This window comes from Marmota flaviventris, chromosome 6 (assembly GCF_047511675.1).
Source record: "Marmota flaviventris isolate mMarFla1 chromosome 6, mMarFla1.hap1, whole genome shotgun sequence".
Taxonomy (NCBI): Eukaryota; Metazoa; Chordata; class Mammalia; order Rodentia; family Sciuridae; genus Marmota; species Marmota flaviventris.
This window is the reverse complement of record NC_092503.1, coordinates 22,124,136-22,148,829: the sequence shown is the minus strand read 5'-3', so window position 1 is coordinate 22,148,829 and position 24,694 is coordinate 22,124,136. Positions and strand designations below refer to the sequence as shown.

General features: G+C 38.6%; 1 protein-coding gene across 1 annotated transcript; it reads right to left on the bottom strand.

Annotated features, from left to right (window-relative positions):
• Positions 1-665: 665 nt before the first annotated feature.
• Adat2 (adenosine deaminase tRNA specific 2) lies at positions 666-24,690 on the bottom strand. The gene is made up of 6 exons (XM_027938473.2): positions 24,555-24,690; positions 14,512-14,616; positions 11,089-11,239; positions 9,746-9,852; positions 5,601-5,673; positions 666-5,511 (listed from the first exon to the last, which is right to left on the bottom strand). The coding sequence occupies exons 1-6, from the start codon at positions 24,648-24,650 to the stop codon at positions 5,468-5,470; spliced, it is 576 nt and encodes a 191-aa protein (XP_027794274.1). The 5' UTR covers positions 24,651-24,690; the 3' UTR covers positions 666-5,467.
• Positions 24,691-24,694: the final 4 nt, after the last annotated feature.

Sequence of the window (24,694 nt, the reverse complement as noted above, 5' to 3'; positions counted from 1 at the left end):
ATATTTGACAACATTTTAAATATGATCATAAATAAATGCATCATATATCATAAACCCAAAGAAAATGGTAAATTACCTTTTTCCCTTGCCTCTCTTAAAATGTACATAAGTAAAAATATCCCAAGCCACAATATTTTAGTGTCTTAAATCTTTCATCTACATTTATAAACCAAAAAAATTTTTTTTAAAAAAATCACAATGCCAAAGCAAAGCTGAACATTATTATCTTCCAAAGTCACAGAATTTGAATGAGGACCTCAGGGAGCCACGTTCATCCCTATACCTACTTTAGGCCAGTGGGCAGTGAATATTCTTAAAGGGCAGACACTAAATAGGCTTTTTGAGCCACATGGTTGTCACCACATTCTACTCTGTCATTGTAGCACTAAAGCAACTATAGACAATATGGAAAAAAAGGGCTGGCTGTGATCCAATGATATGAACACTGAAATTTTATTTTCATGTAAGATTCTTGGGTCAATAAGTATTATTTTAACACCCTCCCACCACCATTTAGAAAAGTAAAAATATGTTTTAACTCATGAGTGGTATGAAAACAGATATGGGGCTGAATTTGGCCCATCAGCCACACTTTGTGGATTCTTGTTCTAGATTCTCAGGCTCATGTTCAACGGATGGAAGGAAAAAATATTCTGACACTTGTGAAAATGGAAAGGAAGATTTTATTCAGGATTATAGTGGTTGGTGTCAAGAACAGCACAATAGGGGAGAAAGACTGGGCTCAACCCTAAATACAGAAGTGGCGACTGATAACCAACAAGGGGATGAGGGGATCAGTGGGTGGAAAGGGGCGACATTAAGGGTAAAAGAGTTCTTGCCAAACCAATTTAGGATTCTTGCTGAAGGCAAGCCAAGGATTTTCCCATTAGGCAGGGGATGAGAAATAGACTATGATATTGAGGGTTAGAGATTCTCTCTGAGTTAGCAGGATTCCTGCTAACGATGGACTAGACTATGCAGGCCCAGTGAGGTGCAGCTGGCCATGGCTGAAGGTTGAGGGCATGGAGCTTGACTCAAGTTTGGTCAAGAGACAGCCTTTGTCAAACAGCAACCTAGAGCCTCCTTGCGAGTCATGGAGACACAGGGTTAGCCAGGTAAAAATCCACTTAAAAAGCAGGTAAGAAACAATCCCACGAGCCTGCTTTTATTAACTCAACTTGGAAAAACATAAGACCCTACAGTTGTCAAACTCTCACCACAATTTATGCCAATCTCACCCATAAAAATAACGTGGCCCATCACTCCTCTCCTCACCACACACAATTAGCAATTTATGAAGTAAGGAAATAGCTGGCAGTTGTCTTCATCGATGAAGTCAACACAGTCTCATTCCTTTGCCAAAAGGCAGGGAAACCAATTCCTGAAGCCTCTTTTCCCTGGGGCTACTCAAGGCCAGTTGATGCAGAACGCCTGGGAAGGACAAGCTTTGGCATCCATGCAGATTTTTAACAGGGAACCTACACTAAAAAATAACAATAAAATGATTTTTTAAAAAGTCCCGACTTTTGCTGTTTTTACTAACACTTAAGTAGCAGGACTTAAAGCATTTTAAGCCTAGATGAGATGTCTCTATGGAAACCCAAGAAGACTCACATTTTGTGGCCAAATGACTACCTACCTAGGGTTCTATATCCTACTGGATCACTCTCTGCCATCTCCAATGTCAGAAATATCTTAGAATTTTTGGAATTCTATCAGTCATATAAAATTTACTTTTGCTGAGGAGGAAGATGGAAAGAACTAACATTTGAGGCTTCCTTCTAACTTTCATTAAGACAGGGCTATTGGGGCTGGGGTTGTGGCTCAGTGGTAACGCACTCATCTGGAATGTGTGAGGCACTGGGTTCCATCCTCAGCACCATGTAAAAATTTTTAAAAAGACGGTGCAATTTAAAATATTCTTACTAGAAAAAGAATTTTGTGTATTCTGGCAGGCATAGTATCAGAGGGAAAATGCAGTCTAATAATTCAATAGCTGCTTTAAATTTTATATCATTAATTTTCCTTCCCTCCTTTCTATCAATGTCCAATGAACTTTCTCCTAAAAATGTAAAAATCCTCTCCCACAGATAGCTTATTCATTGCAATGGAGGGGGGGGAACCAATTATATAGTGAATAACTCAGATATCTTGACCAGGTGACCAAAGTTAACATAACCAGTGGAGTCAATGGCCTTTTGTGCCTCTAGATGTGGTACTTCTAAGGGGAATATCGTATCCTCTGAGTGCATGGTCTGAATCTAATCATGAGAGAATACCAATAAATTTTAAAAAAGGACCAGTCTATTTAGAAGATGACAAAGAAGCAGCAGCAGCAGAAGTAAAGGTAGTGGAGGGGCAGAATGACCATGCTATTAAAAACTGCCAGTGGGGCTGGGGTGGGGCTCAATGGTAGAGTGGTAGAGCATGGGCCAGACCTTGGGTTCCACGAGGAAACTAAATATAACATCTGACCCTAGAAGGGATCTGGTATTGTAGGGAGAGTAGAGGAAATTTGCAAAAGGGAGTAATTGAACTAAATGGTAAAATGGGAATACCAATGATAAAGTACATCAATTTTTATTTTATTTTTTATTTTTATTTAAAAAGTTTTTTTAAGATATTAAGGGACCTTTTTATTTATTTATATGTGGTGCTGAGAATTGAACCCAGTGCCTCATGCATGCCAGACAAGCACTCCATCACTGAGCCACAACCCCAGCCCTACAGTACATCAATGTAAAATTTCCTGAAATCATTAACTGTACAGTGGTAACGTAAGAAATATTTTTTGCCTATTAGATACTGAAGAAATTCAGAGAAAAGGGCCATGATGCATAATATACACAATTTTTCAAGTACAGTTACAAGAAAAATTAATAGTGCTTGGGATTTTGGGCTATCTATTTTCTCTCCATTATATTCCAAATACAACACAGGAAGAAGCGCTCGTGCCAAGTAACAAGAAAGCACAAAGATATTTTAACATGATCTTTTAAAGGTGATTGAAGTCTGCCAAAACATTACATACCACCCATCTTCAGCAAAGTTTGTTGCAAAAACCAGCAAACATTGGATACTCTAGCGGCTTAGATCTAATAAATTCCCCTCAATTTCTCTAAACAGGAAAGTGACTTTAAAACCTTTTTGTAACCCACTTCTTCCAGAACCATCCATAGACAAAGCAAGTTTCTTAGCTGTTCCCTTAGGTAGGCACTGTCAGTATCAATGAATTGAAAGCAAACTTTTGAACTGAGACATATTCATATTTTAAGCAATGGCTGTCACTGGAGAACATGGTACTCAAGATATGGGGTCACTACATGAATATTGCTGTCTGAATTCTGCAGCAGCAATGTCTGTGGCACCCACAGTGGTCTTGCATCAGCACTGGGAGTGCTGGCCTCCAGGGTACAATGTGCCATCTTAACTGATTTTCTACCAAAGCAATAGATATAACTATGCATGTGTCCGAAACTTCAGCACAGACAGAGTCAGTCACAGAGAGAGACCTGAAAAGGTGGTAAACTGAAATTAAAGTGTTCATCCATGTTAAAGAATCTGGAAATACTACTTACTCATTCTTCAAAACACAACAAAAACAGAACATATGTATGTATAGTCTCTTTTCTATCTTTCCCTGTTTACTGTTTTGTTTTGATTCTTAGTAATTACGGTCTCTGGGATAATATACCCATATACCATTTTTGACTTTGTGTTTTTATCTTAGTCTCCTTATTCATTTTCCCCCAAGTTTCAACTAATAATTTAATTTAGCAAATGTTTGCTAAGAACCTATTGGCTTAAGGTGCTCAGCCAGATTCTGCATGCTACTCTACAGAGGGAAGACCCTCCAGGTTGTTTGTCCTACAAATAATCTCCAAGAAGATGGTATACAGACAATAAATGAAATGTAGTCTGCTTGCAGAAAAGCATAAGGAGCCAGAAGTGAATTATGACCAACTGCTAAAAAGAACAAACTAGTCAAGGCACTAAAATTTAATGAGAAGACAATTTTAAAAATAGGTAAAATCAAAGAGAAGGTGCCTGTACATTATTGTAGATTTTAAATCATGCATATTCTTCTCCATAAAACTTCCCAAATGCAGTAAGAACACAGATGCACAAAACCAAGCAATTATAAATCCTCTGAAGCATGTAACTGTGATTAGCTGCTACTCTCAGTGATATAAAAATACTTCCACCACAATTACATTCCAGCCTGTAATGTAATTCAAAACAAACAAGTCAGAGACATCACTCAAAGGCAGAACCAACAAATACAGATGCTTTGCATCAAGGAAATGAATCCACTGAAGAAATGCACTGAGAAGGCACTGCCACCCAGGGCCTGGCACTGGGCTTCTGCTGGAACGGTGAGGCCCCCTTCTGGCTAGAGAAGCACATTGCTCCCAGGGAGGCTCTACAAAGTGGCACTTGGCATCAGTGACCCTTACTGCAGTGGGTGAGGTGATCGCCTGGGGCTTCTGCAGTGGGTACTCTTTCCTGTGTCGAATTTACAGTTTCAGATTTTGGATATTAAATTTAAAGTTTATTATATTTAAATAAAAATAACTTTGATTTTAGATTAACTTGATCTTTCCATTTAATTCTGCAACCAGCATTCCTATCACCAACTGGTGTGCCCATACCCTTATCTAGCATTACCCCCAATTTTATCACCCTTCAGTAAACCATGTGATTGGCTATATTTATGATCTATCTCCCTTTGCCACAAGGGCAGAATTCTTTTTTTTGTTCCAGGACCCTGGCACAAAACAGCTGCTCAAAAACAAGGAATTGTCTCATTTCCACTTTTATGTTTTACTTTTAAGACTGTTCCTTTTCAAAGAAGGCATAAATAAGGCTTTATTATAGCAATATGCTATAACTTAAAAATGACCTTCAAGGACTTATTTTAAGTATGCATTTTCTCTAAATGCTTTATAAAAGAAAAAAAAAATCTATACTATGGACTATATAATCATGATCATATCTATACAACTCATATGCAATTTAGAATAAAGCCAGGCCCCAGTCCCTAGGGAGGAATCCAACCCTGAAAGGCCAGGCCTGGAGAACAAGTCCTAGCCTGGCACATGCTAGCTCAGACATAAGCAGGTCACTAGGGCTGGATGCACTTTCCCCGAAAAGCCAGCCCTTTCCTGGACTGGGCATCATGCTGTGGCTGAGGGGCATGCACTGTTTGCTAATTCCTAAAACCTCAAACCTTAATTTTTCCCCCCTTCTTAAAATGTTCTTTCAGCTTGTGGAAAAGCTAATAGTTGTTTACAATTGTCAGACTTTTAAAAAGTGCTAATTTGTTCCCTTAACAGAGCAAATGTTGAGAGGCACCATTTTCCCACAGAGAAACAACATATAAACATATGATTCATCAATGTCAACAGCTTTCAGGCCAGGAATTTTGTGCAGGTCACTGTGTGGATTAGTCTTTCTCAAAACAAGTTCACGATCTTTGACAATCCTTTTTCCGAACTTTCGATTTGGGGGCTGTAAAAAGAATAGAAAAGAAAATGAAGACTCTCTTCACACTGATTTGCTTTAGGGGAGGGACATTATTTGAAGAGGGGAAAACTGACCATTTGGATTTTCTTGTTTGTAGAAAGTCTTCAGCAGTTGTACTGCTTCCTCAGCCCGATACCCAGGAATGCACTGAGGAAATAAGAAAAGTGAGAAATGAACACCTGCCCATGAGTGTGTGTTGTAGGCCTTAAAAACAGCAACACATACACAGGCGAAGAGATTTCAGATAATATTAATCACTTTGGGGATATTACTATGGGTAAAGAAGCACATTTACAAAAGAAAAGACATTTAGCTTCAAACATCACTCTCAAGCAACTATTACTGGAGATATTAGCTGTGTGATCTTGAATAAGGTACTTAAACTCCATGCCTCACATGTACAACATAGGTATCAGCACTTGCTCAGAGAGAAGTCATGAGGATTTAATGAGATAATATCTATTAAATACCTGGTGTATCACAAGCGCTTTTAAAGCATTAACTATTTTTATCTGCTGTTATATTATTATTGGTGTGGCTCATTAAGTGTTTGATGCTACAGAACTGGAGTTGGCCACCTATACTTGGTGGACTAAATTCAGTTCACAGCCAAGAGTGGTGCGCTAAGAATGGTTTATAAATTTTGAAAGATTTGTTAAAAAAAAATGCTCTGCAACAGAGATACTGTGGCTCATAAAGGCTAAAATATATACTATCTGCCCTTTATATAAAAAGTTTGTCAGTTTTTGCTATAGAGGATTTTTAAAAGTGTTTGTTCTATCTTTGGGACCTAACTGGAGAGGGGAAATCAAAGCATGTGAAAGAATAAATAAGAAGTTGTGATACTAGTAGGGAGTGATATTATAGGTAATATTATATGGAGAAGGTGAAAAACTTGAAGGATATTTGAAGAAGTGGACATATCCTTGGGCTGACAACTAGGCCTGCACAACACATAGTCAAGCAGCATTCAGGGTAGCAGGCCACAGGCAGCCAGGCATGGGCCCCAAGGTGGCCAAGGCCCAGGCTCTGGGGGCCACAGGGATATGTCAGGGTCCCACAACTACCCCCAAGCAGGAGGGAGCTGTTCCCAACCCAGAGGCTGGCTTTGCAAAGATTTGTCAGGAGACAGAAAGAGAGAGAGAGAGACAGAGATAGAGAGAGACAGACACTGAGATGGCCATTAGCCAGTGGTGCAGAGCATCCCTAATGACACTCCTGTCTGTAGCTAGGGCACACATTCCGAAGAGAAAGGCCTTGCTGTGATTGAGGAAGAGTCTGATAGGAACTGAACACCTGGAAGCCATCAGAAGGAAGACTCTGTCCACCCAAGGACCAGACTGCTGACATTCTTAATGAGAACTGCGACTTGGGGTTGAAAGCAGATCAAGGGAATTCCTATTATGCTGATGACACCATGGAAAGCATTTCTTAAGACATTAAACCTTGGGTGTACTGTGCCCCCACAAGCACATCCCCAGCACAACCCCAGTTGGCACCATCCACCTCCACTGACACCCCATTATTTTTAGATGGTCTTTAAAACATGACGGTTTAATGATGCTATTTGGCCTCATGGGTAGGGGGGTCCTCCAGATCATGGTCTTTCTTCCTGTCTTTAGGCTAGAGGTCATATCTGAGACCATGTCCCAATGGTTCCTGAGTCTGGGGTACAAAGACTGGTGTAAAATAAGGTCCTACTGTTCTCCCAGTTCTGCTCTTTTTTTTTTTTTTTTTTTTTAATATTTTTGAGTTGTTGATGGATCTTTATTTTATTTATTTATATGTGGTGCTGAGAATCGAACCCAGTGCCTCATACATCCTAGGCAAGCTCATTACCACTGAGCCATAACCCAGCCTAGTCTGCTCTTATTTTTAATGAACTTCTCCTTGGAATGTGTACTTGTGTCTGCATCAGGAGGAGCTAGGCCCAGACCACACAAAGCCCCCACACACCCTCCCCATGGTAACCACAACTGTCAATTCACCTGTCTCCTCAGAGCAAATGTCCTGCTTCTGCCCCAGAACATTCTAGATTTCCCTCTCACTCTCATTTCCTTGTCAACCTCACCATCACTGGCTTATGTTCTCGACTCCACTGACGCTGCTGCTCAGATATTCTAAGGGCCCCTGCATACCAAAACCCTGGTCTTCTTTCCACCTCCTTAACTCATCTTAGCATCTTCTCTTCCACACCTTCTTTCCACACCTGCCTCAGGCATCTTCTCTTCCTTTGTATATTATTATTCTAACCACTGTTGCTTGGTCTCTGCACAGGTGTCCTGGGCTTTCTGTGTATAAGGAGCTGGTACCCCAGGACTCCTACCTTTGCTCTGGAGAGCAGCACCCTAGTGCACATGCAAAGCCCTCTCCTCTCCCATGGAATTGGAGCAATGGTTCTCAATCCCAGCTGCTTAGTAGAATCATTTGGGAGGCCCCTTCAAACACAGCAGTGCTCATGCCCTGCCTTCTCATTCAGTTGGTTTAAGGGCAAAGACTGAGCACCAAAGCCCTCCAGGTGATTCAGATATGCAGGCTGGGAAAAGGCTCTTGGGATTACAGGTGGAGAAGGAAATTGTGTTGTGCGAAGATATCAAGATAGTATTTGCAAGTATCCATTGTAGCTACAGATTTGTGGCTTTAGTAAAAAGGACACATTATGAATAAAATAAAAAAATCTTTAAGACAGAGCAGGTATTATAAATGAATTGACATCTTCTTTGAAAAGAACAGTTCTGTTGGTCTTTTCTATGAACTTTTCTGCTGCTTATAGAATATATAATTCTACAATAAGAAAAGAGAGCCTACTTTCCTGTCATCCTCTGCCTACTGAATCCAGCCAAAGAAAGCAAGAAAATACAGAATCCAGAAAGCTAGGGCATCCATGTTTCTTTAGAATCTCAAAACACATTTAAAACTCATACTTGAGCATCAAACCTAGATACATGGCTTCAAGCTGTGGCCATTCAGTTTTAATTGAGCTCATGTAGTTGGTGTACAAACTGCAAATGAATGTTTTTTAGGTTCAGCCAGACTTTAGGTTCTCTGACTCTGTGCAGAGATATCAGGGAAAAAAGACTATGGTTGTGGCCTCACATTGATGACGTCTCAGAGAGAAATGTTCCATCCATGTCTGATATCCTGGGGCTCATCTTTGTTCTGCCCAAAACCTCTGAGAAATTCTTTAGATCATTCCCAAAAAGAAGTACTGTACAGAGTCAGCAATCCATTTGCAAAGAGTTATGCAATTAAAGTTTCAGCTACTCATAGAAGTGATGGAAAAAAATCCAATGACTTTGCTGATGTCTTTAATGATCAGGGAAATTGTACTGTTCACTTTCCATCATCCCATTACAGTTTCTTTCAATGTGATGTTAAAGGCATCTATTCTCAAATGTATAGCAGTTGTTAAGAAAGCTAATGTCCAGCTGGGCAAATTCAGACAGAATGTTCTACAAAACTTGTTCTCAGTGGGATGCAGCCAAATTTAGCCCTTCATAGGTCCTTATCTAAGAATACCCAAGGGTTTAAAGTGAACTGTCCAAGGTTCACCATTTGTTAAATCCTTTTCTTTTGAAAATACAATACTTTGGGGTTAACCTTACATCTTGGAGAGAACAACAATTCATGTCAGAGTCTGGTCTGGGATGCATATAAATTCCTAATGCTTACACTCTTAACCATAAAAATGTGGAAGATGTGGCAAGAGCACAAAGAAAGCAGAATTTCTAAGAAATGAAAGATGTGGATTCTTGGATCTGGAAGAAATTTCAACATTAAGAAGGTCAGGGGAAAATAAAATTACAGTGATTGCTAGTAGGTAAGTGGTGATCAAGCAAAATGATTGGATTTATGCAAGAATATTGTGTTCACTTAAAATATTATCTACTGACATGGACACAGGCTAAGCCTCCCCAGAGTTGGTCCATCCTGGAGCAGGTAATATTCAGTGAGTGAAAGCTCTGGCAGCAGCTCCTTAATCTACCTGTTGTGGTGAAGCTTGTCAGGAGCCAGGGGAAGGTTAGGAGAAGCTGTGAGTGAAGAGAGGGGACACTGACAAGAAACTTACCTGTTGTCCTCCATTGGGGTCTAAAGGAGCCCACCCTCGGGGTCCCAAGATCCTGTCTGATTCTGACATGGCTTCTTGGAACACCAACCACACACTATAAGTGAGATGAATGCAATCAGAGAAAGAAGAAGCATAAGCAGATCATATTACCTGAAAAGGCCTCCCCGTATTTGGTAAGTCTGCAGAGGCAATGTTCAGGACAGAGCCACAACCACCAAATCGTTCATTCTGACAGCCATAGACGACCAGTGGGATTTATAAGACAGAATTAAGGTTATACATAGTACAGGAAGTACTGTGGCAAAATGGGGGTGGAAAGAAAGCTCAGTCTGCTCTCTGCAAGACAGTTAAGCTAGGGTCAGTCCTAAACACGACACAATCCAGCTACACAAAAGAAAGAGGTTTAAAGTATTTAGAGAGTGATATTTAACAATTGCTACAGAACGGAAACCGATGGTGCAGTTGCTCAGCTTTTAGTTTAGCGCACTCTCTGCTTTTTCCTAAACCGCTTTTCCAGAAACATGAGAGAATTGGAGCCAGAAAAGAGGCTGAAATTCAATCTGGGGATTTTTACCTTTTAAAAATAACAGATTGCTTCTGCTTCTGTCCCTAAGTAAAATATACCCCGTGCCCCAATACAAACCTCTGTATTATTTTTAAAGTGATAAAATTATTCAACATATATAGTTTAAAAAGTACATGAAAATACCAGTGTGAAACTAAGTTTCTTTATTTTCATATAATTTTTGAAAAGATCTTTAGGCTGACTACACCCAGTATTTATATTGTTTTCTCTAAGCAAGACACAACCCAGAATTATAATGTAAATAATTTACCATTTGCAGGTAATTATAGTATCACAAATGATTTTTTAACTTATTTATTTTTGGCTTAAATTTTCTTATTGAAAAAAAAAAGACAGATAAACGAAGAAAGAAAAAATTTAAACCATTATCCAAGCTTAAACTTTGGTGCATATTTTTCCTAACTTCTCCTATAACTTACTTTAACTTAATTTACTATTTATCCTTAGTTTTCTTTCTTTAATATTTATTTGTTAGCTTTAGGTGGACACAATATCTTTATTTTATTTTTTTGTGGTGCTGAGAATCGAACCCAGTGCCTCACGCATGTCAGGCGAGCGTGCTACTCCTTGAGCCACATCCCCAGCCCTCCAGCTCTTCCTTTCTAGCTTATTTGTTCAAGAGTTCTACATGTATTGATACAAAAAGAAATAGGTAATTTTATTTTAAACTTTCCCTTTTTTTGCCAAGATACACAATGTTTTACGATGTGCTTTATAAGTTTGTTTTCTTATGTTAGAAAACAGAGGGCCAGGGTGTGGCTCAGTGATAATGTGTGACTAGCATGTGCAGTAAGGCCCTGAGTTGAATCCCCAGGGTCAAAAAAGAAGGAAGAAAACAGGTTTTGTGTTTGGTCACTTTCTGATAGGGGACGGGTATAAGATACAGTCCTATGAAGTCAAAGGATACTCATCAGGCGGAGAGCAGCTGCACACATAATGCACGGCTCCACAGTGACATATAGCACAGTGTGTTCAAACACAGTAGAAGGACTCTGGCCACTCTGATGACACCAATCCAGGACCTGATCAATGGCCACCATCTCTGCATGTCGAGTAGCCTTAAAAGAAAGAGATGTTTACACAATATCATTTGCTTCATATAATAGATATTCTACAAATATACAAAATTTAACTACAAAAATAGATGCCCATCATTTCTGCCATTTTAATGAATGTGTTTCTAGGACATCCTCCCCAGTTTACGTATCATAGCCTCACCAGCAGAAGACCCCCTCATCTAAGATGCTGAACAAATCCTGCTGTATTTAGTTAACTTCCTAAGTCCCTTAGGGGACACTTGCAATTAAAATGCCAGAGAGAAGTCTCAAAAAGAAAAAAAAAAGACATCTATGGCTTCTGAATATTTTAGGGGAAGCTTACAATTTTTATAAGCTTGAGTTCCAGTTTCAAATATATTCTCAAGGCTGTCACTGACCTCACTCTAAGCAAATCTATATTTAGCTTACTGGAATGTCATCATTTACATTTTGGGGAATGAGATTTTATATACCGGCAGGCTGGAGAGAAACAGAGATTTGGTATGAATCTCAGATACCTCAAGGGAGACAGCACACTACAGGAGAAATCACACAGCATGTGGAATTGACTGCATTTAAATTTGAATCCTGACAGTGATGATACTAATTATGTAGTCTTGGGAAAATTAACTAATTTCTTTAAGCCTTGGTTTCCCCATGTGTAAAATGGGGTGCACTGATATCTACCCCTACACACCTCATAATGCATGTAATAGCTGAATTACATGAAACACAGTGTTGCATATATGTTCTTGGCTAGGTTTCTTTCCCTTTTCTTCTCCCCTTATTAAATAGCTTAATGTAGATCATAGATCCTCTATAAAATACTTATTTATAATATCCATTACAATAGCATTTATCAATAATTTACACTGAGTGCTAAATATATACAAAGCACAGTCCTAAATAAATTCTGCATAGGATAAAAAAAACATCACTGCCCTCAATGAGCATAAAATTGGATGAGGCCAATTGAAAGGTGCTATGATCTAAGGCATGGTGTGAGAAGTGCTGGCACTGTGACCAAGATGCCATGGAAGCCAGAGGCTGATGGGAGCAAAGCTGGCCAGGGGAGATATGTGGGTAAATTATAGAATCAGAAACTCACACGGAAGTTACTTTAGAAAAAAGACTGCCAATCTTGACATCATACTGAAACTCCTGGAAAGGTTAAAAAAATGTCTCCCCATTGTAGATTCTCTTTAAAACTCAGGTTCAGAATTTCTGAATCATATCTCCCCAGAGCTCCTGACAAATAATTATTGCACTGAATCATCTCTGTCAACTCCTTCTAGAAATGTAAGTTAAGCTATGTTAGCATGTATTAAAGGCATAGGGAGAGGAGCTGGTGGTGTTGATGGGGTGGTGGTAGTATCAGAACAAAAGTAGAATTTAGGTCTCCTCATTTAGGGTCCAAAGTCTTTCTGTGCATATTAGGGTAATCTATATAACACGTGATACCAGAATAGACCTTGCTTAATTTTTAGATATAGAAGAAATCCAGGTTATGGAATAGATTAGATGGATCTAGATGGGATTAGATGGATATTGTCAGGTCATTCAAAATTCTCATGCTAAAGATATCATACCAAACTACAGAACACAAATTAGGAGATAACAATGACTGTTTAAAACAGAATTCCATGTCAGGCGCCGTGGTGTACACCTATAATTTTAGCAAATTTGGAGGCTAGAGCAGGAGTTCTAAGCTGGCCTCAGCAATTTATTGAGGTTTTAAGCAACTTAGACCTTGTCTCAAAATAAAAAGGACTGAAAAAGAGCTGGGAATGTGGCTCAGTGATTAAATGCCCCCAAGTTCAATCCCTAGTGCCCAAAACAACAATAAAAAACAGAATTCCTAGGCAAGCATCAATAAATTCATTTTTAACTGCTGTATTATGATTATTACTTATCTCACAGATGTTTTGATATCCTCATAACAATTTCTTTGTGAATTTGGATTCCTACTCTACTTGTTTTGCTAAATCTCAGGTTCTTTTTTTATTTTTGATACATGTGATAGATGAACTTTAAAGGCTTTAGCAGCATTGGGTACCAACACTAGATTGTTCTCCAGCTCCCAAGATCACATGATAAGATCAAAGTTATTGGGCTGGGGATGTGGCTCAAGTGGTAGCACGCTCGCCTGGCATGCGTGCAGCCCAGGTTCGATCCTCAGCACCACATACAAACAAAGATGTTGTATCCACTGAAAACTAAAAAATAAATATTAAAAAAAATTCTCTCTCTCTCTCTCTCTCTCTCTCTCTCTCTCTCTTAAAAAAAAAAGATCAAAGTTATCCTTGAATCCATGTGGATTTATAATCATAAATTTTAGTATTTCCCTTCCACTTCCACTTCCCAAGTATACCTACTATGACACTGTTGTGACACCATGTCTAAGGAGCACAGCCTTAAACCATGCAATTTCCACCCAACCAAGAGAAAACCACAAGCCCTTGGAGCACATGCACTACACATGGTTACAGACAGCTGGTGCTGGAGACCTTATTCTGTTGAATTATCTGACACAAAAATAGATTCCTTTATATAATTCTTCTATTCCTCCCTCCAAAGTTATAAACTGATTTACTAGGAAGAAAATGCTTAAAGGAAAAGAAGAATGCATGAAGAAGTACATTGATCTCCTTTGCAAAGTGTAGTTTTCACATATTAGATTTGCTTAAAATGGAGCTAGACTTGTTTCTCCATGCTGACACACTGAGATAACAGAATCCACTCTTGGGTTTCACTCAAGGGTCAACATAAAACTCTATGAAATAGAAAACCAGAAAATCTTATCCCCTACAGTTTTATAACTTCATTAGGTTTTTCTAAAATAAAACAAGCCAGGCGCAGTGGCACACGCCTATAATCCCAACGGCTCAGGAGGCTGAGGCAGGAGGATTGCAAGTTCAAAGCCAGCCTCAGCAATAGCTAGGCACTAAGCAATGCAGTGAGACCCTGTCTCTAAATAAAACACAAAATAGGGTTGGGAGTATGGCTCAGTGGTCGAGTGCCCCTGAGTTCAATCCCCCGTATGGAAATAAATAAATAAATAAATAAATAAACAAATAAATAAATTAATTAAATTAAATTAAACATTGTATTACTGTTGTAATCTGAAAAAAAGCATTTTTAAAAAGAGAGACATATTAAAGAAAAACTACCTCAGCACTGGTGCCTACCTCAGGGGCCATGTTCAGTCTCATCTTCTCCTCAATTGTCCTAGGATCCCTCTGCTACTACCATCGCTACTGTACATTTGTAATCACACTAATTAACTCACATACATTTTTGGTTTGATTAACTTCATTTCTTCCCTTCCCCACAACTTCATTGTTGTAGACCATAAGGCAGCCAACAGGAACTTCAGTATTTTCAAGGGCTTGTTTGGCCTGAAACACAAAGTAGAAAACCTGAGATGTAACGTTCAATACTTGAGAAGGCTATAGGAGAGAAATTGATACAGGACAAACAAGATGCACATGTACAACCACCAGAACAAAGAAATGCAACTGAGCTTTCTCTCTGCTCAAATCTAGCTCTGTTACTACATTCAGCACCCATGTTCTCTGCTGTGTGTCCTTGTTAAGGAAGACTTGGGAATAAATTCCCTTCATAGTTTCCAAGACTCTAGTTTCTTCTTCTCACTGGAAGCACATGGGACCACAGGACGATTACTAATCACTATCTTAACATGCCAGGGGCAGCCCTTATCAGAGAGAGTATATATATATATTTGCAAAGAAGAAGAAATAACATTTACAAAGCTTTCATCAGAATTATGTTAAAGTTCTACTTAATTTTTTTTGCTTTTCCAAAAATTATAGAAATGATCCCCTAGAGTCCCAATAGCATAAATGGATGTCAATAGCAGAATGAATGTCATCACGTCCCACAATTTCTTCTGTAAGCGAGACAATAAAAGTTTAGGAGCATTCCATGTAAAAATGGCACCTGGCCTGCACATTTTTTGGGGGGCAATTTCCTGTGCATTTATGATTACTTCAAATGAAAAGTTAATAAATAAACAAGTAAACAAGAAGAATCTTGCAACTGAAATTGAGAAGAGTTGCCTACTAAGGGAGGAAGGAAATCAAAAGTGTTCAGTGTAACAGAAAACCCCAGAAAAAAGTAGGCCAAGAAGAAATGGGGGTCAGCTGTGTCAAACTCAGTGATAAGAAGTGATTTAGGTGGAATGGTGTAAATGAAAACCATTGGTCTAAAGAGTGACTTATCTATGGGTTAAATTTCTAGCTTCCAATTGTACTTTCCCAGTGAACCTCTCAAGAAGTAATGCTGTTTACATCTCAAATATTCAGATGCTGAGATATTGAAAATATTTCAAGCTTACTTTCACCTGGGACTATCTTGTTCCCTTTATAAGAATAAATTCATTTAGTTTACAATCCCACCAGGCAGTTGCAATGATCTTCCCTATGCTGAAGATGAGGAAAGAGAGGCATGGGGTATCACATAAATCATTCATGTGAGAGAGCTGGGGCCACAGCCCAGACAGCTTGGCTGTACCCATTCACCTGCTCAACAAAAACTTTTGGGTACCTAGCAGATGATAAGCTCCAAGGTTCTCTGTCACTATACTGTCTCTAATTTTATTCACATCATTGATAAGCTACTTTATTAGGATTTGGGTTTAGAGTGGGTCAAGAGATAAAAGGAGAGAGAAGAGTCAGCGAAAGAGTGAGACATGGAAAGTTTAAGGATTACAAAATACACTTGGCAAGAGAATAATCAAATGGAGGCCACTTGTAAGGCTTTTCTGTAAGTATACCCCCTGAAGGACTCTAGGTATTTCCACATGAATATTTCAAACACACAGAGGAGAATCCAAAACTAAGTGGAATGTGCACAGGTGGGAGGTGAGAGGGACAGGGAGTTCCCATTGCCTACCAGACCTGTCTTGCCCACTGAAAAGAGCAGGGACAATGCTACAGAGGCTGTTGCTGGCCTGATAGCCTCTCTCGGCTCCCAGGCCACCAGCAGACTAGGCTTGTGCCTTCTGTTTCTTCTTCTGGATTTTTTCTTTTTCTTTCAGCAAATGTATCTCATTAGAAAATAGGAGGGATGAGAATATCTTAAAAGGACAGATACCATCACCAATGAAGAATGGCCTAGTTAGCCATGCAGGGAGTGAAGATGAGTACTCAGAATGGCAAGCCAGGAGGGTCATGGGGAGAATAAGACAAGGCTCCAAGGAAAGGAGTTTAAGGGAACTGTTTCCCAATAACACACACACATATATTTTCTTTGCTGACAAGTTCAAAGCAGATTTAATTAAGCTGAAAATCCATTTTACTCTATCCCCTCTCATACTTTCCAGTGCTCCTCCCACCTCTTCTGTCAAGTCTGATCATTTCTTTACAAACACAAAAGAGCTCAAGCAAAATGGATCTGAAATGTGTGCAAGCAGCTCTGAATTTAACATACCTTGCCTTTTTTGGGAAAGCAAAGCTCAGTTCACTATTTCAAATGGCATCCTGGTCTTACATAAACTAACAAATTATCAACTTTCAAAATTGAAGCACAAAAGCTCTCTTCTTTCCAGCCTGAACACAGGTCTCCATTTTGTCTTGAAGTATAATTTGCTTTTCTCTCTAGTCATGGATTGCCCACATAGATAATGAAAACTCCTGCATGGAAGAGCTGTTGTAGTTTTGACTATGTTCTCTAAAGACATTACCACCAAAAACTGATGTGAAAATAAAAGAGGGGCTAGGAAGAAAACAGACTGCATTTGAGACTCTTGATAAGTTTCTGAAGATGTATTTCCTACTAAGGACAAAAAATGAGGGCGAAAAAACAATGAGCTAGAATAACTCTTAGGTACAGCATCATAACATAGGAAGGTTAAACGATACGACTCTTACTACAAATGACTCCCAGCAGTTCTGTTTTCACTCTATCTACTTAACATTCCTCAGCATGGCCTCCCAACTCCCACTCATCCTCCCCACGAGGCAATCAGAGAATCTTTTCACTATTCTTCTAGGTCTGTGTTCTTAACCTTTTATTGGAGCCAAAATCCCCTATGAGAATCTGAGGATAGGTATGGATTCTCTTAATAGAAAAAGACAGCACATACACATAATAATTTCCCAGATAGTTTCAGGGTTCACAGATCCCCCTATAATGTGAGTCCCAGGTTAGGAAGCTCTGTTCTAGAAAGATAGTAGACAAAGTCCTTCATTTCTTTGTTTCTGACAGTTCCTCTGAGCAGTCTTTCCTTTCCACTAACCTCTATCTCCTTTTTCCCTTAAAATGCAGAAGGAATTCTATAATTTGTCTTAATGAACTGCTGGAGACCTTGTCAGTGATTATGTGAGAGTACTTTATATCTGTCTCTCATGTTGATCTCTTGTATTAGTGAGCTTTCCATCACTGTGACTAAAACACCTGACAAGAATAACTTAGAAGAGGAAAAGTTTATTTTGGCTCATGTTCCAGAGGTTCAGTCCATGGTCAGCCGATTCGATTGCTCTGGGCCTGACGTGAGGCAGAGCATCATGGAAAGGCACGGTGGAGGAAAGCTGCTCAGCTCACGGCAGCTGGGAAGCAGGAAGAGAAAAGAGCCAGGGACAAGGTATAATCCTCAAGCACCCCCAGTGACCCAGTTCCTCCAGCTACACCCTACCTGCCTACAGTTACCACCTAGTAGTCCATTCAAGTCATTATAACCCATCAAACAGATTGAACCAGTGATTAGGTTAAGTTCTCATAATCTAATTACTTCACCACAGGAGCTTTTGTGGGATATTTCATATCCAAACCCTGACATCCCTGGACATGTTCCTATCCACATTTCCATCTGAGCATGGCTTAATCCTAGGAGGTGAGCCCTAGATCCAGTGCTCTTGCTCACCTTTGCATCTCTAGCCCTCAGCACAAGTCCTAACACACAGGGAGCACTTAATCATGCCACATTCATTAAAATGAATCAGTGTTTATTTTGGCTTTCTCTTTGAATTTTCCTCAAGGCCTAACACAATGTTATCCTAAGTGCCCCCAAAATGCATACTATGATAAAACATAATTTATTCTAGAAAATTTGCAATTCTTTCCCCTCTTTGTGTATATATAGTAAATCTTTCTCTTTTTTTTATAACTACAAGGTAAAATATATAAGAAAACATGGATGGGGGGACTAAAACAATAAAAAACAAAACCAATTCATAATATCATCACCCCAAAATATAATCACTGTTACTCTGAGGCAACAAGTTTTTCAGTTTTCTTCCTGTTACCTGCACACTATTTTTGTAGTTTTTTTTTTTTAAAAAGTCAAAAGATTTACACTTTATATACAGTGCAGCAGTCTGCCTTAATGCATTGTAAACATTTCCTTTGGTTGGGTAATAATTTTTATCACATGATCTTTTAGATGTTAAAGGTTTAAAATATTGCTTTATATGAATATATCAGATTCATTTACTCAATCCTCAATTGTTTGACATTTACATTTCTTCAAATTTTTCATTCATTATAAACAAGTGTAGACCTGCCCTATATAGTATGTTTATTGCTTCCTTGTGAATTATTCCAAGAAATAGCTATAAAACACAAAGAACTCCTACAGTGTGATTTACTTCATATATAATGAATAATAAAACTGGGCAAAAATGCCTAAGCAATTCACAGAAGAAAAGAAACTAAACGTCCAATTAGCATGCTCAAAGTGGAAGTTAGGGAAACGAAGTTGAGAAAAGGAGAGTAGAGAACATGCAGTTGAGCCCTGAGCAACCCAACACTGACTAGAAGCACAGGCCAGAACAGAATGGATGGGTAGACTCCAACCAAGCTCCACCTAACCAGCCCTGTCAACTTGAGGAAATCACAACTTTCTCAACTCCAATGTCCCCATCTGAAGCTGAAGACACTAACAATTTCCACCTCAAAAGGCTGGTGTGGGGCTTAATATATATATATCTCCTTTATTTTAAACATTAAACATATTTATTAAACTTTCATAGTTTGAATATCTTATGACCCTGAATTATTGATATAATCAGAAAAATACAACACTAAAATATTTTCATTTGGGGAGAAAAAATAAAAAACAAAAATGGCATTACTGGGCCAAAATCTAAACACAGAAAGAGACCAAAACAATATAAATTATATATTATCTAGGCATCTATAAATTACTCATTAAGGTTGTTAAACCTGTCCTTTTACATATGTAGCATTTTTCTTTCTTTGCCATTTGCTTTGTTACTTTGCATGTTATCTTTTAAACAGGTAGGTGTTTTGAATGTTTATGTAATGAAAAGTCAATAATTTTTCTTTCATGTTTTCTTCCTTTAGTGGTAGACTAAAGGAAGATTATATAACTACTACCATTTATTGCTTCTGATTCTCTGATAGTTTTGTTAATTTTTATTTCGTTTTATTCTTTAATCCTATCATCTCAATTAGATTTTTATATTTTTACTATAAAAAATACTGATAATTCTTTTTCTAAATCACCCATAATTTGACTCTGTTAAGGACTTTCGTATATTCTCCTTTGGTCTTCATTCACAGAATGACAGCTTCTGTGTATTGAGCATATTATGTTAAACACTTTACACAATGTCTCTTTTAATCTGTATAGCCCCGTGACATCAATATTATATTCTCATTTTTACAGAAGAGGACACTGAGGCTGAAAGGGTAAGCACCTGTCAAGGTCAGTTTGCTAGTGAGCAGCTGTTTAAACACAGGAAACCTCTAAACTTATATGTATTAAACAATTTGTATTCTGCTAGTATAATGCTAAATATCACATATTCCCTAGGTTCACTATTATGTCTAACACTGAAATGACAATCGTTTTTATCATTCTACACTATTTACAGAAGCGACTATATTACTGGGTCAAATGATGTCTTGTGGATGTTAATAATGTTATGCTAGGCTGCCTTCCAAAAACATTAAACCTGTTAGACTGGTATGGCTGTACTGATTTTTGCAATCTAATTAACTTTAGATAACATTTTGTAAAAAATAGACTTTACGTTTTCTAAAGAATGCTTTTCCTTTCTTCTTATAACCTAGGCCTATGGGTTGTTTTATTACTAAAAATTTTAAATGAAGGAAAATGTCTAGTGTAACGCTCTTATTTTAAACATGAATAAAATAAGACCCAGAAATGATTGGGTTGTTTTCACCTTGCCTGTGTTCACCTTTCATCTCAGTCAGCCATTCTAGTGATTCATATTGGCCATAGAAATATGTTTATTCTATCCATATGCTATGAGGACACTTGTATCCTCCCCATTACATATAATACTGGACATTTTCACTTCCAGTGGTACACACCTGTAATCCCTCTTTGGGAGGCTGAAGCAGGAGGATTACAAGTTTCAGGACAGACTAAGCAACATAGTGAGACTCCCATCCTAAAATAAATAAACAAATTCTCACCACAAATTAATTAACAACTAATCTGCTGCCTACAGATTTGACAGTACTTATGCTTCTGGTCTAATCTCAAACTCTTAGAAGTGATTCTCAAAATAATTTAAGATTTGAAATTTCTTTCAGGATGAAGAACAAGATTTATGACAAATACTTTTTCTCTTTTGATTAAGCCATGAAGAAACCCACATTGGCAAATAATAATAATAATAATAATAATAATAATAATAATAATAGCAACTGGAACTCCTTAACCTCACACAGGATGTAAACTAGGTAATCACACCCTAGATATCTATAAGTGAATTGAGAGACACAATGTCAAGGCCATAGGGATCACAGAAATTCTCTGGAGTTCAACCATCTCATTTCAGAGTAGAAAGTGAAGCTATGAGGATGAAGTGATCTGCCACAGTCACACAAAAGGACTTATGTGTTTAGTGCAGAAGTCTAGATACAGAATAGTACAGAGGTGGGTGGATGAAATGCCCTGAGGCAGTTTGATGAAAAGATGCTTAAAAGAAAATAGAGACTCACAATGTGAAAGAATGGGAAGAAAACACAGTTCTAATATGAAAGTGAAAATCTCAACAAATGACTGAACTTGGCTGTTCTGAAACGACCTTCATGATAGTGTCTGTAAAAGTTTCATCTAAGCAAGTTCAGCAGATGAGCACCTTGAGAAAAGTTATGAAAATAAACCGAGGAAACCAAAATTATGGTTTCCCAGCACACCAGGCATCATCTGCCCTCTGGATCTCTCACCCATAGAAAGATACAAATGCAGCTGATTCTGTGCATATCCAATGTCCCCCCAAGGCCCATGTGTTAGAGGGTTGGACCCCAGGAGGTGATGGAACCTTTCCAAGGTGGGGCCTAGTGGGAGGTCTTTGATTGAACTCAGGGGCACTCAACCACTGAGCCACATCCTCAGCCCTATTTTGTATTTTATTTAGAGACAGGGTCTCACTGAGCTGTTCAGCACCTCGCTTTTGCTGAGGCTGGAGTAGTTTTGCCCCACCACATGCTCTCCACCATCACCAATGGTCAGTTCCACTGGAGAAAATAGGATCACAAACTGGAACTCTAAAACCATGAGTCAAAATAAATCTTTTCCTTCATAAATCAATTACCTCAGATATTCTTTATGGTGATGGAAAGCAGACTAACCTACTCTATGATATTTTAGCCTTCATGCGTCTTTAGTATTTTCATCCCGGCTGTTAGGAACTATCTAGTGCATGGTATTATTGAAATGATTTGGGGTAGTGCTATGGTTTAGATAAGTGTCCCATATGTTAAAGGCTTGGTCTCCAGTGTGGCACTCTTAGGAGGTTGTAGGAGTTGGGGCCTAATAGGAGGTCTTTAGATTATTGGGGGCTTGCCCTTGAAGGGAATTGTGATACCCTTGTTTCTTTGTCTTTCCCTTTTGTTCCTTGGCTCCTGATACAAGGACTCTCACTCTCCCATTATGATGTGCTGCCTTGCCACATGCCCCAAAGTAATGGAGTCAATTGATCATGGACTGGAACCTCCAAAACTGTGAGCCAAAATAACCTTTTCTCTTTATAAACTAATTATTTCAGGTATTTTGTTATAATAATAGAAAGCTAATTTATACTGGGAGGAAAATTTGGTATCATAAGAAAATTCCCTGTCCAATGTGGAGAATTTAATAACATAAAGGAGTTCAGGGTGTTGTGGTTGTGGCTCAGTGGTAGAGCCCTTACCTAGCACATGTGAGGCACTAGGTTCGATCCTCAGCACCACATAAAAATAAATAAATAAATAAATAAAATAAAGGTATTGTTTCCAACTACAACTAAAAATTTTTTTTTAAAAAAGAGTTCAGGACAAATAATTTTTTATTAAAAATTACAAGTTTAGTATTGAAATGCATATTTGCACATAAGTATCAGAAGGCTGTGCATTCTCTAATGGAAAAAATAAATCTAGAAGAGGGCTTAAAGAATGAGTCAGAGTATCAAGTTACTAGGTCATGACTAGCATTTTTTTAATGCATTAAAATAAAAATACCAGGAAAAATGTATATATGAAGGAAAGCACTGTTCTATGAAACCTTTGTTTACATTATTGCATATATGTGTTTCCTGAGTTATAATATAAAATCGATTTTTTAACCAAGGATCACTTTTTAAAAAGTATTAGTAGCAAATTTAAAAGAACATTATATACGTAAAAGAAAATGATAAATGCTCCTGTGCATCATAGCTTACAGTCTACAAGACTATAATGGAGTTAAAAAAATCCTATTGCCTCTGAGTGGTGGTGGCACATGCCTGTAATTCTAGTGACTTGGGAGGCTGTGACAAGAGCATTGCAATTTCAAAGCCAACCTCTGCAACTTAGTGAGGCCCTAAGCAATTTAGATCCTGTCTCAAAATAAAAAATAAAAATTGCTGGGGATGTGGCTCTGGTTAAGTGCCTGGGTTCAATCTCTGGTACAAAAAAAAGAAAAAAAAAATCCGATTGCCATGAGATGTTGTAATAAAGTTGCACCACATACTACTCATAGGTTTGTAGTCATGCTAGTGGAAACAACCCTACTTGCACTGCCGGTCTGGTGAAAATACATAAAGCTTGATAATGATGATCATCTACTATGTTACTTGTTTAAGTATTTACTACATTTTTATCATTACAGTGTATTCCTTCTACCTGTTTAAAAAAAATTAACTGTAAAACAGCAGAGGCACAAGATGTGGAGGTGGAAGACAGTGGTATTGGTACGACCTCCTGTAGGCCTAGGCTACTGAGTGTATTTGTGTCTTAGTTTTTTTTTTTTTTTTAACAAAAAGTTTAAAAAGTTACAGTAAGCTAAGGTTAACACATTGAATGGCGGGAAAAAAAAATATTTTTCTAAAATGTAGCCTAAGTGTAGAATGTTTGTAAAGTCTACACTGTATACAACAATATCCTATTTCACTCACTGACTCACCCAAAGCAAGCTCTGTTCAAGGCATATGCCTATACAGGTGTTCAATTTTTAAATCTTTTGCACTGCATTATTACTAAGTTTTCTATGTTTAGATACACCAACACCTACCATTGTGTTACAATAACTTACAGTATTCAGTTCTGTAACATGCTAAATGGGTTGTAGCCTAGGAGTTACAGGCTTGCCATATAGCCCAGTGTTTAGGAGGAATGCTAAGTACACTCTATGATGTTCACACAGTGATGAAATTGCCTCAGGAGGCATTTCTTGGACTGTGTCCTAGTAGGCTGTACATATATACACCATACAAACTTTAATCCCAATTAAGAAGCTCATTGGCACACACAAATAAGAGTAAAGCTTGGATAATACCCAAATCTGATTCGCCCTCCTCAATCAGCAATGCTACACAGGGCGAGGGAAGGAAGCCCGAGGAGAGCGGAAAGTCCTGTAGACGTTGAATGAATGAATGAATGAATGAATGAATGAACGAACGAACGAACGAACGAACGAACGAACGAAGCACGCTGATTGTACAGGAACGCATTTCAAACTGTTCCCCACCAGAAACATTTCAACTTTCTTGCTTCTACTAGATACGTTTGAGGGTCCCAAATACAAACTCCTGTGACTTGTAGATTTGGGACTGTGCGTCCACGGGAAGGAAGGAGAGGCAGCGCGGACCAAGGAACAGCTGAAGGGCTACATTAGCACCTACTCCCTGACACCAACACAAATAATTTCTGTATTTTTCTCCTTCCCTTTCTCCGGAGCCACTGTGAGAAAGGACTTTTAAAAAATTATGAGAGTAAAGCCAGTCGATTACCAAAAAATTTGAGCGCCATCAAGATGATGGTATGAAACAGCGCGCCCGGGAGTTTTGCTGGAAAACCAGGATAGGGATGGGGCTGGAGAAAGTTCGCACCGGCAGCACCCACCCTCCCATGCTCCTCTCACCATCTGCATCGCCTCCTCCATCCACTTTTCGATCTCCTCTGCTGACACCACGCACGAGCCGTCTGGGGCCAGCGAGGAAGCCACCTTTGCCTCCATAAGGCACCGGAGCGCTACCTCTGGGTGCCAGAGGCCAAGACCGA

What these genes read in the sequence shown, in the direction of transcription:
- Adat2 (XM_027938473.2), bottom strand. Translation starts at nt 24,650, where the DNA reads ATGGAGGCAAAGGTGGCTTCCTCGCTGGCCCCAGACGGCTCGTGCGTG. An exon ending in AGCTGCTCTCCGCCTGATGA is followed by an intron (nt 9,853 to 11,088) that starts GTATCCTTTGAC and finishes ATTCTGTCTTAT; the next exon opens with AAATCCCACTGGTCGTCTAT. An exon ending in ATACGGGGAGGCCTTTTCAG is followed by an intron (nt 5,674 to 9,745) that starts GTAATATGATCT and finishes TTATTTCCTCAG; the next exon opens with TGCATTCCTGGGTATCGGGC.